At 52.2% G+C, this 15,182-nt stretch overlaps 1 protein-coding gene across 4 annotated transcripts in view; it reads left to right on the top strand.

Moving 5' to 3' along the window:
• TBC1D14 (TBC1 domain family member 14) overlaps positions 1–15,182 on the top strand; it is a 110,842-nt gene that overhangs the window by 63,975 nt on the left and 31,685 nt on the right. For 3 of the 4 annotated variants that reach the window (XM_066387841.1, XM_066387840.1, XM_066387842.1), the window contains one exon: positions 14,965–15,083. In XM_066387841.1, the coding sequence (XP_066243938.1) occupies positions 14,965–15,083 (119 nt within the window). Of the gene's footprint in view, positions 1–8,100; positions 8,231–14,964; positions 15,084–15,182 lie in introns of those variants that run through there. The other variant, XM_066387843.1, reaches the window with a different exon arrangement.

The raw sequence follows: 15,182 nt of genomic DNA, 5'->3' as shown, positions 1-15,182 counted from the left end.
CACTGGAAGTTACACTCGCAAGCAGTGAGAAAGATAACAAGAACATCTCCCTAAACTTGGGAATTAAACAAGCAACCCGCTTCTGAATAAATCACGGGACCGCGCGGAAGTCATGGGAAACATTAGAAGGCGTTTGGAACTGAAGAAAAATACAGGCTGTCACAATTGGTGTGGTGTGGTGTGGTGTGGTGCTCGAGAAGGAAATGGATAGTAAAAAAGTTCTCAAATCAGTAATCCTCGTTTTCTACCTTAAGAAACTACACAAGGAGCACGCGAACTCCCTTAGAACTGTATTATTAAATAAAGAAATACTATAATAGCTAGCTTAGCCAATTAGCATGCTTCATTTTTTTTTCCTGTGGGGTAACAGGGCTGCTGGGCTAGTTCGCCACAGTGGTCATTAGGTGCCAGTTTCTGGAAGGACTGACTGTGGGATCGGAGGGCCCCGAGTCTCATGGTTCTGTCGTCCCCAGTCAGCGGTATGGCCTTTGGCCGGCAACATTGTCTCTGAGCTCCAGGCCCCCCTGCAAGGGTGACGCCCCCCTTGCCGGTGTCTGCGAGGCTTCCGCAGGACGACAGCGGTCACTCCTGGAGCCGCGGGTGGTGTCCAGTGGGAGCCCAGCAAGGGTCAGTGGTTTCTGTTGCCTTTCACTCTCGTGGGTGGATGAAATTTAAGAACCCCCCCCCCAAAAAAAAACCCCAAAATTGCTGCAAGCATATTCAGTGTGGTTTGGAAATGGCGCTTGGCAAGATCAATCTTGGATTTCATGAAATGGCTTAAAGATCGTTTTGGGGGCCTGACCTGTGGTGGCGCAGTGGATAATGCGTCGACCTGGAAATGCTGAGGTCGCCGGTTCAAAACCCTGGGCTTGCCTGGTCAAGGCACATATGGGAGTTGATGCTTCCTGCTCCTCCCCCCCTTCTCTCTCTTTCTCCCTCTCTCTCTCCTTTCTAAAATGAATAAATTAAAAAAAAAGAAAAAAAAAAAAAAGATCGTTTTGGGTTTTTGTTTTTTTTTGATATTATAAAAAACAGTGCCTGAAAAAATACCTGTGAAATACTTAAAAGAGAGAAGTAGGTGGAGTGAAGTCGGAAGGCCCGCCCTGGAGACTGGCAGCGAGCCTCTTCCTGGTCTTCCCTGTCGGGGCCTCTGACGGGTGGGTGCCTCCCCTCCCCCTCCCAGGCCTTCCTTTGAGTCGGATCACACGTGTGTCCATCTCACCCACGTGAATACACTCACGGGATGGCGTCCCGGGCTGGGCTGCGGGAGTTGTGCACAGTCTCCCTCGCGTGTCCACGCGAGGTGCTCAGGAAGCGCGCTGGACACGACGGGAAGACGCAGATTAGAGAGGACCGTCTGTGTTCTGAACCCAGTCTCGGACCGACCTTGGCGATCTGGTGTCTGTGTCCTGGTGGCGCTCTACGTCACTGGAACCAGAAAGGGGCGTTTCCTGTCATCCAGGCAGCTTCCGAGGAGGACCCAGAGAGGTGGCCCTTGGGGATCGCAAACGCCTTTGCCTTCCTCGGGCAGTTTCCTGTGTTCCTAAGAGCACAGCGATGGCCAAAGTAAACCGCCCTTCACTTCGAGCTAATTCCCAGGAGAAGACGGTCGGACTGTGAAGTGTTTTATACTCTCTCCAACTCCGTGGGAGCAGCAGGGGACCTACTACTGCCTTGGGCCTTTCCCAGTGGTCGATGGGCACAGCCCAGCCGGCCGGCCTGTGTTCCGCGGCTGGTGGCTGGTGCTGGCGCATCGGTCAGGGCCCGGCACACGCCCAGGAGGAGGCACGGTCAGTGAGCCTAGGGGCCTAAACGTCTCCCTTCTTCCCCTCCAGGCTCTTTGGCTGATCTAATACTTACATTGACGTCACACAGATTAACAGGAGAAAGACACATTTAAGTTCGGGCACACAGCAGCCCCATAAACGGGTGGAACGCAAAGATGGGATCCGAGCGGGAGGCTCTGCTGTCTTCTAGACAAGGACACGGTAGGTTTGTGAAGAGTCGACAGGACTGAGGTGTTGGAGCTTAGGGTAGTAAATGGCGAGGAAGCAGCAAGGTTATGTATACAATGTATTCAATGTATACAGCCCTTTTCTGTGCAGACTTCTTGGCCCCGATTCCTGGTCTCTGGTGGTGAGGACCCCGTCCACCCTCCTGGTCAAGGGAGGGCACCTTTCACATGGAGCTTAAGCTCCTGCTCTCGGGGACAAAAGAGGGTTAGGGGGACCTTCTTGTGCCAGCCATATGCCAAAGCGGCACATTTTGGGGTGGCCCACTGGGCTCTTCACAAGGGACTGCATAGGACTTTGAGAAACCTCGGATTTGAGGAGAGTGAGGCTCTCTCTACATTTTTCTTTAAGTCACTTGTCGCAGTGGAACTTGGAATACTACTTTACAAACCGTCATGTCGGCCTGGGGAAGCACTTTGGAAGGAGTCTTATTATTGGCAAGAAGAACTCCATGGTATTCCCTGAATTAATGGGCAAGGGTTGCGGTCGTCCCTTGGCCTGTGTCAGACAGTTAATGTGGCCGTGAGGCCGTGAAGGGACCTCGGTTTTAGGAAACTAAACCTTAGTTCAGCAGCAGCTCCTCAGGGGACTTGAGGTAAGAAGCTCTGGAATCAGACTGCTGGGGCTGGAATCCGGCCCTGCCCCCCATGCTAGCTGTTCCCTAGAGGGGGTCCCTCTAGTTGTTGCATCTGGGGACAGGGGGGTGGCAGGGGAGGTGATGCTGATAGCACTTGCATTAGTGTCCTGTTGTTGCTCTAACAAGTTACCCCCAACCTGGTGGCTTAAAACACTGTGGGTTTAATTCTGCCATAGTTGTGGAGGTCCGAAGTCCAGGTTGAGTCTTCCAGATTATGAGGCAGGCGTTGGCTGGGCTGGCCTTTCTAGAGAGAGGCCCTGGGAGAGAATCAGTTCTTTGTCTTCCAGCTTCTAGAGGCTGCTGGCGTTCCTTGGTTTGTGGCTGGCTCACTCGTGACACTTTGCCTGCCCCTTCTGTAGTCACAGCTCCGTCTGCTGCCATCTCTCAAGGACAATGGTTCTTATCTTGGCCCACCCAGATAATCCAGGGTAATCTCCCTCTCTCAAGGTCCGTTACGTTAATCACATCTGAAAAGCCCTTCCGCCATGCGAGGTGACTGTCACGGGTCCTGGGATTAATACGTGGGCACATTTGGGGGCCATGATTCGCTTTAGTAAAAGTCAGGCTGTCAGCCTGACCTGTGGTGGCGCAGTGGATCAAGTGTCGACCTGGAAATGCTGAGGTCACCGGTTTGAAACCCTGGGCTTGCCTGGTCAAGGCACATATGGGAGTTGATGCTTCCAGCTCCTCCCCCCTTCTCTCTCTCTATCTCTCCTCTCTCTCTGTCTCTCTCTGTCTTTCTCTGTCTCTCCCTCTCCTCTCTAAAATGAATAAATAAAAAATAAAATAAATAAAAAATAAAAGTCAGGCTGTCATCACCTGGTATAACATACAGTCAAAACTTTGTAAACGGTACTCAGTTCTGAAATAGAGGGTAGTAGCTTGCAGGTTACAGCCTGCCAGAGGAGATGAGCAAGGTGTTGGGTGAGTACGTCTTAGTCCTTGCCTGACACGTCTCCCACGTGCGGGGAGCGAGCTCTAGGCTCGGGCTGGCTGACGTCTGCGGTGTGGGAGGCACTAGGTGTTGGTAGGAGGCGTGGAGGGCTGAGAACCAGCACCTCTCTGCCCAGAGCTTTGGGGTGTTGGCCCTCGTCCACCCGTAGGGGTGTCTCCAGAAAGACAACAGGAATCCCTCAGGCTGGGTCATTGCTTCCTGGGACTCTTGGAAACCTCAGAGGTTTCTTTCAGCCATAGGGCAGAGCCCCTGTGCAGTGTAGAAATTTGGGTGCTGGGCTACGAATGACTCCGGGCATTGACCTTGTTTATCTTCATTCCTAGGGCCAAGAACCCTCAGTGCTTGTAGGAAGGAAGGAGGGAGGGAGGGAGGGAGGAATGATTGAGTTCACAAATGCTGAGACAAGGGAGGGAGGGAGGGAGGAAGGAATGATTGAGTTCACAAATGCTGAGTGTCTCCTATGTGCTGTGTTCTTAACAGAGCCTTTAGCTGTGAAAAGACCACTGACGTCCCCGCTTTCAGAGGTTTGAAGGTCTCTAGAGGGAAAGAACTGTTAATCAAACAGTCGTGTAATTACAAGTTGTGCTAAGTGCTGGGAGAAAACAGCCGGATGCTAGCACAGAAGCTGACAGGGCCTCGCTCCGCCCGTGGCCAGGCTGTCTGTGGGGATAGGTGTGTATGACGAACTGGGAGGATTTTTTCCCCAGCTGTCTTCTAGCTTCTGCCCTTGCGAAAAAAAATCTCAGACCCACAGAAGCATTCAAAAATGCTTTAATGAGCACCCGTGTATGTTCCACTTAGACTGAACAATTGTGGACATTTTGCACTCTTCATTTTAATTTGCTTCTTTCTTTTTTTTTTTTTTTTTTTTGTATTTTTCCGAAGCTGGAAACGGGGAGGCAGTCAAACAGACTCCCGCACGCACCTGACCGGGATCCACCCGGCATGCCCACCAGGGAGCGATGCTCTGCCCATCTGGGGTGTCACTGACGCAATCAGAGCCATTCTAGTGCCTGAGGCAGAGGCCACAGAGCCATCCTCAGCGCCCAGGCAAACTTTGCTCCAATGGAGCCTCGGCTGCGGGAGGGGAAGAGAGAGACAGAGAGGAAGGAGAGGGGGAGGGGTGGAGAAGCAGATGAGTGCTTCTCCTGTGTGCCCTGGCCGGGAATCGAACCCAGGACTCCTGCACGCCAGGCCAACGCTCTACCACTGAGCCAACCGGCCAGGGCCAATTTGCTTCTTTCTAGTTTTTAAAAATGGAACCATCTGAAAGTAAGTTGCAGATATTATGACATCTTATTCCTAAATATGTCAGCATACAAAGTTCTTCAGAGTAAAAACATTTTCCTACATAACCGTGGACCTGTTAACACACCTAAGAAAATTCTCAGTTAATTCCATAGTAGCCACTGACCTTTTAGTTCTTTGTCCCTTTAATCTCTTAATGGAAAACAATTGCTCTACCATTTTTTATGATGTTTACTTTTTAAAAAAATGACCAGGAGTCAAATATTCACTTAACACATTGAGGAGATTAGTAAGATGGTAACATTGATCACAAAGGCATTTGAGAAACTAGGTTTTTATAGGTATAAAAACAAACAAGAATTTGAATAAGAGTGCTAGGTTAGATTTAAACTCACAAACTAATGGGGACAAGAAAACAATCTTTGGAGTTATCTTTTCTGTTGGACATAAATCCACAGTAATATGTCACTTCAGTTTCTGGGCTCACATTCGGCTAGAGAATTAAATAAACTTTAGGCAGATTTGTTAAAAATGCCCAGGTATGACTTGAAAGAATACTACCTCTCCTCTTCCCCCCAAACCTGTCCTGTGTCTTATTTCCAAATTTTTTATTTTTATTTTATTTTTTTTTGTGACAGAGAGAGGGACAGATGGGGACAGACAGGAAGGGAGAGAGATGAGAAACATCAGTTCTTCATTTAATTAGCTTTCTAATATGTGCCTTGACCATGGGGCTACAGCTGAGTGAGTGACCCCTTGCTTGAGCCAGTGACCTTGGGCTCAAGCTGGTGAGCCTTGCTCAAACCAGATGAGCCTACACTCAAGCTGGTGACCTTGGGGTCTCGAAACTAGGTCTTCCGCATCCCAGTCTGACGCTCTATCCACTGCGCCACCGCCTGGATATTTTCAAATTTTGAGTAATTTTTCTTAACAATGTTTTCTTTAATCCTTCCAGCCAGAATCAACCTCTCTACTTTTCTCCCACTATTTTTATTTTTATTTTATTTATTTATTTATTCATTTTTGTATTTTTCTGAAGCTGGAAACGGGGAGAGACAGTCAGACAGACTCCCGCATGCGCCCAACCGGGATCCACCCGGCATGCCCACCAGGGGCGAGGCTCTGTCCACCAGTGGGCGATGCTCTGCCCCTCTGGGGTGTCGCTGTGCCGCGACCAGAGCCACTCTAGCGCCTGGGGCAGAGGCCAAGGAGCCATCCCCAGCGCCCGGGCCATCTTTGCTCCAATGGAGCCTTGGCTGCGGGAGGGGAAGAGAGAGACAGAGAGGAAGGAGAGGGGGGTGGAGAAGCAAATGGGCGCTTCTCCTGTGTGCCCTGGCCGGGAATTGAACCCGGGTCCCCCGCACACCAGGCCGACGCTCTACCACTGAGCCAACCGGCCAGGGCCTCCCACTATTTTTAAAGTTGGCTTTATTGAAGAATAATTTCTACACCAGAAGACCCACTCATTGTAGATGCTCAGTGATTTTTTACGAGTTGACGCAGGTGTGCAGCTGTCACTGCGGTACAGCTTGAGACTATTCTCATTGCTTGAAAACATTCCCTCATGCCTGTTCTGTTCGCAGTGGCTTCTCTGTTCCCACCTGCGGATTCCGGGAAGCACTGCTTTCTCACTAGAGAGCTGCCTTTTTAAGGAGATTCCAGGTACGTGGAAGCACGCACACTCTCTTTTGTCTGGCATCTCAGACTTAGCAGAACGTGCCCGCGGGCACCACGGGGCAGCGTGCATCAGCGCTGCGTTCCCTTCCATCTCGTGTCCGTGCTGTGTACCTGTCCTCCTTCACAGGTCAGTAGGCTGCTGGTTGTTTTTGGTGTTGGGCTATTATGAATAATACTTCTATGAATATTTGCATGCAAGTCTTTGTGGATGTATGTATTTTATTTCTCTGGGGTAGGTAGGAGTGGGGTAGGTGTACATTTAACTATATCAGAAAATGCCACTCATTCTCAAAATGACTTGCTAGTGACTTAGGAAAATTCCAGATTCTTCACATGCTACCACTTGTCATTGTCTGTCTCCGATTCTAGCCTGGTGCATATCATAGGCTTCATCTGAGTGAAGAAGTGTCTAGTGGTGATTTGGTAAGGCTCTGTATCCAGAAATCAGCTGGAGGGGGGGGGGGTAGCCTGGTACTGACAGTCTGTGGACTTGTGAGCTTCCACCACAGGAGGGTCTTGTGTGGTCTGAACAAACCAGACTGAGTTTGGTCAGTCCTCGGACATTGGACCCATAGGGGGACCAGAAATAATTTTGACCCTATGCAGATTTTAAATATTTCTTTTTAAAAATTGAGGTATAATTTACAAACAATGGAATACTCTAATCTGAAGTGTACTGTTTAATTAGTTAAATTTTTTTTTTAATTTTGAAATTAAATTTCATGGGGTGACCTTGATCAATAAGAGTACACAGGCTTCAGGTGAACGTCTCTATGGCATTTGAACTGTTGTTAATTGCGATGGGTGTCCACTGCCCAAAGTCATATCATTTACGGTCACTGTGCATTTGTCCCTCTTTACTCCAGCTCTCCCCCATACCGTCCCCCTGTTTAATTAGTTTTAATGAATGCATGTGGAGGCAGCGTTTGTATGCATCATCTCCTGGACCAGCTTCTAATGCCCCTTCTCAGACAGTCACAAGTCAGATTTCTATGTGTGTGTATTTGTGTGTGTCCCTAACGTCTTGACTGCACTCATCTTACTATAGAAAACCTATGAATCATGGTAGCGTATAAAGAAGAGAAGTTTGCTCATAACCAACTCCCCAGCCCGAGGTTCCCCGTGTGATTATCTCCTATGCAGTTCCGCTTGGTAACGTCCACTTCTCCTTTCCCAAAGCCGAGCTTGGCCGCATGCGGCTGGGTCCCTGCTGCTCCGAGAACGCAGGTCCTCCAGCGCGGTGTCTGTGCCCAGGGTGCCGCTCACCTCGCCGCCGCCGCCGCTGCTGCTGCGAGCAGTCAGGCCGCCGCCTCTGGAACGGGGTGACCGCCTGGCATCTAACCCGCCCGCTGCATCGCATCCGCACGCCACGTGCCTCCTGGCACCTCCTCTACCTGGTGGGGGACCCAGGGTCTAAGCTCCGCGTGCCCGCGCCCCGCCAGTGCCCAGTGCCCAGGGTCCCGGCTGGCCAGGCCTGACGCGCCGAAACCGAGCGCGCGGATCGGCGGCGCGTCATCTGCGCGCGATTGAGCGGCCTGCCGCCCCCGCCCCCGCCCGCGCCCGCCCGAGCCGAGCGGAGCCGGAGCCGAGCCCGAGGCGAGCCGAGCCGCCGCCCGAGGCCCCGCCGGAGCCCCGCTTGCTCGCCTGCTCCCCGGGCATGGAGCGGCCGGCCGCGCGCCTCTGAGCCCCGCGGCGTTCATGGTGAGTGGGGCCCGCCCGCCTGTCACCGGCCTGCGGCGGCTCCGTCCGCGGGTGTGCGCCGGCCCCGGTGCATGTGTGTCACCGTCATCGGTTCCAGCCGGCGGGAGCTGCCTGCGTGCGTGGGGCCGCGCTTTGTGTCCGTGACTCCCAGTAATGGTCGCACGGGGCTCCGTGGGGACGGGTGGGCATCGCGAGAGAGGGTGCGAGATCCTGCGGTGCCTATAACCCCCATCGCCCCCAAGTGCCATCGCACCCTGTTCCCAGAGTCCGGTGGGTCCAGGCCGGGCATCCCTGCTAGAGGCCAGCCTGGCCTGGCGGCTGTCCTGGGGGCGAGGCCTCTAGTGCCCCGCTCGCCCTGGGTCCGAGTGAGGCGGTCGGACTGCAGCAGCAGCAGCCCGGCGGCGTGTTGGAAGCCCCAGTTCAGTTCTGAGTCCGCGGCCTTGTCCAGTCCTCAGAGTCACTCCTGTGTCCTGGATGCTCTGTAAGGACCATAGCCATGACAATGAGACAAGGTCTCTGGAGAGTGGGTTTCCCAAATGCCAACATTTCCAGAGAATGCTTTCTGGGAAAATAGTGCGCAGTAAGTAGATAAAAGAATTGAAGTGTCAGGAGCGGAGCCCCGTGGGTTCCGAGAGGCCCTTCCTAACAAACGTGGCCGCCGGGACTGTCTTTTGAAAGCCAGGCATCTGTTAAGATCTCTGCACAGGGCGCTCTTCTCCACTAAAAATGGCAAGACCGAAACAGGTCTCATGTCAGATTCTAAAACAACGCCCCTCTCTGCTCCAGAATGGCTGTTACCAATGGCAGAGTGTGAAACCAGCCATAGTGTTCCGAGATGCCACCCTCCTGTCCTCAACCCTGTTAAGTGCCCTGAGTGGGAAATACTGTGAAAAGTCGTGTTGTTGGTAATGCAGTAACAGCCGTGCTCCCTGCCGTTGCCTGGGCACCTGCTGTGGCTACATGTCTGTGGCAATGCCTTCTCTTTCATAGGTGGGGAGACAGCCTTGGGAGGTGGAGGAATGTGCTCAAGGTCAGGCTGCCGGTGGTGCTGGTCCCCTGGGGAGGTGACGGTTCAGACCCAGGCCAGGCTGCCATCCCACCCTGTGTTTCCCCCACGGGCTGCCTGGGTCCCAGCCTGCAATGTGGTACCGATGTGGCACTGTGCAGTCACCGACATGGGTTCGTGTCGGTCTCAGATAGCTACCACGTGTGATGACCCGCCATGCTTTATCCCAGACATCCTTCCAGAACCCTCAGTGGTTATTTTAATTTTGATACTGTGTACAGTTGAGTCAATGGCTTAGAAGCACAGGTTTTGGCTGATGACCCTTTCTCCTTCTACTGAGACAGCCCTGAGAAGCTAGGGGCTTCTACTGGGCAAGCTGTTAGCACAATTGGCCATCCTGACAGCACTCTCCAGTGTAAGTGGCGTGGACGTCTCTCTTGTCATCCTACAGGAGAATGATCTCATCGTTGGAGGCTCTTGATCTTTTCTTTGTTCTCTTAAAGCAAGTATCTGTTAAGGTGGGCCTTCTTTTCTTTTTTCAACTGGCAAACTATGCACGTAATTCAGAAGTCTGATGCCCTTGTCCTTGCCTTTAGCTCTGCTCAGATCAGACATGCGAGAGACCCCGCGTGGGTGCCTGGGACAGGCTAACCACGTCTCCCGGTTTGCTGTCTGGCTCTGTGCCGAGTCCGGCTCTCCCCCACCCACCTGTCTGCCAGCTCTAAACAGCCTGTTGCTGAGATCTTAAAATCTAGAGCAAAAACAACTTTGACTCAGCATCATTCTCCATTTAAAGTGCTCGTGCTAACCATGAGTAAGCCCACCCATGGGCACCTCTTGTCCTCTGCTTGTGCTGTCAGGATGCCTCTCCTCGATGGCTCCCTCTCCCCAGTCCTTTGACCACTCAGACGCCCTTGATGAGATGCTTTCCTCTTCCTGTAGCCACGGGCGTCTCGTCCTTGGGGCTCCCGCGGCATGTGGCGTGCTCTCTCCTGGCAGCTTTTGGGATCTACCCTGGATTCCTAGCCTCCGCTGGCATCTTACGTGCCCCTACGAGAGCGAGCCCTTGAGGCTGGGTTCTACGGGACTCCCGAAAAGGGCTGGGCCATATGCGGTCCCTTCACAAGTGAGGGCCTCTCCGTCTTCCTCCTGCCTGCTGGATCGGTTCTGCTCATGGCCCCTGTGTGGCACCGAGGCCCTGCCCCTAGGCCCTTGCTCACTGCTCACTGCTTCTTCCCTGTCCCTTTGCGGGGTCATCAGACCGCGCCCCACAGCCTAGCCCTCTGTTAGGTGCAGCGTGTTATTTGCTGCTGTCTCATGGGTGTTGGTCTTCCCTTCCCAGCAGGATACCTGGTGAACTACTAAGGGCAGGGACCTGGCCTACTATGCTTCTAAGTTAGTGGCTCACAGACCTTTTTCATGATTTTTAATTTATTTATTAATTTTTAGAGAGAAGAGGGAGAGACAGAGAGAGAGAGAGGAGAGACAGAGAGAGAGTAGGGGGGGAGGAGCTGGAAGCATCAACTCCCATATGTGCCTTGACCAGGCAAGCCCAGGGTTTCGAACCGGCGACCTCCGCATTTCCAGGTCGACGCTTTATCCACTGCGCCACCACAGGTCAGGCGCTCACAGACCTTTTTGACATGACACCCCCCCGACCCCCATGTTCCAACTCTGTTATGCAATATGAGACTCAGCGCACAGGTAAAACTAGGTATAGAACTGAAACAAACTAGCCTTATTATAGGCACTCTGATGCTTTTTACTCTATTTTTTTAAATGCTGACCTGACCACTAAAACTATTGGCCACTGGAACTTTGCAGACCCCTGCTCTAAATGCTCGTCCTGGGCATTGGACGCTGGAGTCTGTTGCAGTTGCTTGAATGGGCGATTCGTACTGATGAGCCCCTGGGCTTCTGATAGGTGCCACAGTGAAGGGCATTGTCACTTGGTTTAAACCAGGAGACTTCAAAACTCAATCCCATAAGTGTCCCCAAAAGAGAAGGAACCTGGGAATGATGAGTTGGATTGGGGCTGGGGCTGCCCTGCTGTTTGCCCAGCTCGCAGAGAGGGCTCCGACTTCAGTGGGTGGCCGCAGGAAAATGCCAGCGTCACAGGAGTCCTTGCAGCTGCTGCCATTGTATAGATGAGGAGACTGAGGCTGAGACAGAAGCAAGAAGATGTGCCGAAGGGTCGGAGCCACGACTAAGGGCTAAGTCTCTGCTTCCAAAGCCCTAGTTCTCGCCACCTCCCACGCTGACCCCAACGTTGGTGGCTCACAACTGCAAGTTGTTCTTCCAGAGACTCTTACCTGCCACTACCCGACCTACCCCCGACCCGATCCTTAGGGTGAATAGTCCTCTTTCTTGTTTCTGAAGTTGGTTTGGGAAATGAGCTCGCCGTTGACCTCTGGGTACCTGCGGGAGAGCTGGGTTTGGACGGGACCTGCAGCAGCGTCTGGTACTGTTCATGTTCTGAAATGCTGCTTGGGCTTTTGAGAAGGCTTTCCCTGGGGTTTCAAGTCTGGGCAGGGCAAGGCAGGGCAGGCCGCCTCTGCTTTATTGTTTTTCTAAATCATGTAATGTTCTGTGTGATGAAAGCGTCAGTGTTTGCCCTGCACGTGCCCTGAGTTCACTTCAGATTGCTGTCGTAGTTGGGAAGCTCTTCTGTACTGAGTGGGGAGGCTGAGGTCGCTTCTGGAGCCCGCCTGTGATTGGCTGGGTGGGCTCTGGGGAGCAGCCCTCGGTGAGCAGTGTGGCTGCACAGCTGGGCGCTCGGCTTCTGACCCAGCTCCTCAGCGGATGAGTCACGGTCGCCGGCCTCCACCTTCCCACGTGCGACCTGGGCGCGATGGCGCTCCTCCTCGGCGGCCCCGTGTGAGGGGAAATTGAGCTAGCTCCATGTGTATGAAGCCCCTTGAGAAATGTCTGCTGTTAACCTCAGCGCTGCCACCTCTTGTTAGTGATGGAGCTTCTGAGCTCTAACCGGAGCTACCGTTAATTCAGGCCTTGAATTCATGTCTTCCTCCTTATCCTGGACGTGCTGTCTGCAGACCGTGCAGGGCTCCTTGGCTGGTGTCTGGCCCCAGGGCATCAGTTCTGCCTCTGTGGCATCCAGGGTACCCTTCTCTGCACCGGGGAAAGGGGGGGGGACTGGGGATCTGTGCTCAGGGCCTCGTGAGCCTCTCCCCAGTTCTTGGTCCCGCAGGCCGGCCCCCTGATGACTGTGTCCTTGGGGGCAGGTCAGCTACCCTGTTCTGTAAAATGGGCTGACACTTGGCATTGAGCTTGTTACTGACGGAAAGTGAGACGGCGTTTGAAAAGCACACAGAGGCAAATTGAAACGGGCGCCCAGGTTCTGGGGGCATCACACTTTGGGGCTAACAGCTTTGGCTTGGCATACCGTTCATTAGACAAGGGTCAGCCGGTAGGTGGCACCTTATGGGGCATGCATTACTAATTACCGTTGAATGCAATGTACCTCAGACTCATTCTCCACACACAGCTTTTGGTGGGTTTCCTATAAAAGTCAAAATTTTTCTGACCTGTGGTGGTGCAGTGGATAAAGCGTCAACCTGGAAATGCTGAGGTCACCGATTCGAAACCCTGGGCTTGCCTGGTCAAGGCACATATGGGAGTTGATGCTTCCAGCTCCTCCCCCCTTCTCTCTCTCTGTCTCTCCTCTCTCTCTCTCTCTCTCTCTCTTTCCCTCTCCTCTCTAAAATGAATAAATAAAAAATTTTAAAAAAATTAAAAATAAAAGTCATAATTTTTATGGGAAGGTAGGGGTGGAATGTCCTGCTGACCAACACTGTTAAGTGACAGCCGAGCACCTGCTCATGTGGGTGCTCGGACCCACGTTTACGCGATGGCAGAGGGCGCCCGTTGTCTCCGTTTCTGGTAAGTGGAGGTCTTAGTATTTTCATGGGACCATCATAAGTCAGGGTAAGCCGTGTTCAGACACCCAAACCCGTACATCCAGATGTACAGAAACTGCGCCGCCCGGCGGCTCCGTGGGGCGCGCCCTCCCAAAGCCTGGGTGTTTGAGATCAGCTCTCCTTTCCACATGGAGAGGCCTCTGGAGGCTTTTCTGGCTGAGAAGAATGGCTGCCAAATAATTTTACCCATAGTACCCCTCTTAGCAGCTGGTGTCAATAAAATTCATTTGGCAGCTAATCACTTCCCACTCGTGATACCGCTTCGGTCGTTACTCAGGAGGGTGATTCCGGTCGTAGGTTAACTGCTCGATTGTGTGTCCGCTCTTTGCAGCTAGATTGTCTTCTCTTAAGGGAGCGTCCCATGAGCTTTGTCCATAATCGGCAACAAGAAAAGACTGTGGGTTTTGTTTGTTTTAATTTGCAGAGAGTACACACAATCACACATACACAATTTCAAAAGCTAGACTCTGGTGCCAACTTGCTTGGCTCTCCTGAGCTCTTCTGGTTGGGTGTTCGGAATGTGGGTCACCAGATTTGACGGAGCTCTGGTGACCTGGTAGTATGGGGGCTGATCCTCGGTTTCCAGGGCACGGCAGTTATTTATGGAACAGCGTGCGGTGAGGGCTTCATACAAAGTTGTTCAGGATTTCTTTTTCGATGTTTCTGGTTTAAGACAATGAAACCGCTTCAATCATATTTATGTAAAAGATTTTAACCTGTTCCTGCCTGACCAGGTGATGTCACAGTGGATAGAGCGTTGACCTGGGATGCTGAGGACCCAGGTTTGAAACCCTGAGGTCCCCGACTTGAGCTCAGGTTCACCAGCTTGAGTATGGGGTGTCTGGCTTGAGCCCAAGGTCGCTGGTTTGAGCAAGGGATCACTGGCTCGGCTGGAGCCCCCTGGTCAAGGCAATCAATGAGACTAAGGAGAAATGAGAAAGCAATCAATGAACAACTAAGGAGCCACAACGAAGAATTGATGCTTCTCATCTCTTCGTTCCTGTCTGTCTCTCTTTCTAAAAAATAAAAATAAAAATGATTTTTAACCTGTAACTCATTTCAGAAAAGATTTAAAGGGCTAACAAGTAAACATGAGGCCTGACCTGTGGTGGCACAGTGAATAAAGCATCGACCTGGAATGCTGAGGTTGCTGGTTCTAAACCCTGGGCTTGCCTGGTCAAGGCACATATGGGAGTTGATGCTTCCTGCTCCCCCCTCCCATTCTTTCCCTCTCTCTCCTCTCCTCTCCTCTCTAAAATGAATAAATAAAATCTAAAAAAACCAAAATAAATATACATCAGATGCCATGGGGTGAAGGGAAGTGGGTTAGGACTTGAGGCTGGGAGAGGGTGTGTGAGATGGGCGGGGAGGTCAGGTGAGCACTAGAACTGGCCGTTGCTCTGGCCCCGAGATTCCCGTGGCCATGGTAGCAATCATTTAACATTGACAGTGTCCAGAGAACACACCCCTAACCCACGAGAAGCAGGGGATGCCTGAGAAGATGTGTATGGGCCCTTAGAAAGGGCCAATGAGTCCTTAATGGCTTTCCCACCAGTGTGGGAAGTCCACTGTCCTGTGTCACAAAGTGGTGCCTGGACCTGCAGAGTCGTGGGACCCTTCCCCTTTCCGTGGTAGTTTTTCCTTCTGAAGAGCAAGAGATACTTTTTGCACATCATCTTCAAAATCAACTTGAATGGTTTCATCCTAACAGGACACGTCTTGCTTTCAGAAGGGCAGCACCGTGTCTTCGTAAACCAGGCCTGGAGTTAACCCCGGTTCCTTTGTCCTAGGAATATGAAGACAAAGCAGGACGACCTAGCAGGCCACCCTCCCCGAAGCAGAATGTGAGGAAGAATCTCGATTTTGAGCCACTTTCGACCACTGCGCTGATCCTGGAAGACAGACCAGCGTGAGTCCTAAGAGGAGTCTGTAGGGTGTGTGCTTAGGTGGAGAAGCACAACTTGCTAATGAATTACCTTTTCGCTGGGAAAGAACCAGGGAAGCGCAG

Source organism: Saccopteryx leptura, chromosome 5, assembly GCF_036850995.1.
Source record: "Saccopteryx leptura isolate mSacLep1 chromosome 5, mSacLep1_pri_phased_curated, whole genome shotgun sequence".
Lineage (NCBI taxonomy): Eukaryota > Metazoa > Chordata > Mammalia > Chiroptera > Emballonuridae > Saccopteryx > Saccopteryx leptura.
The sequence above is the reverse complement of the archived record's forward strand: the minus strand, read 5'-3'. Positions and strand labels throughout refer to the sequence as shown.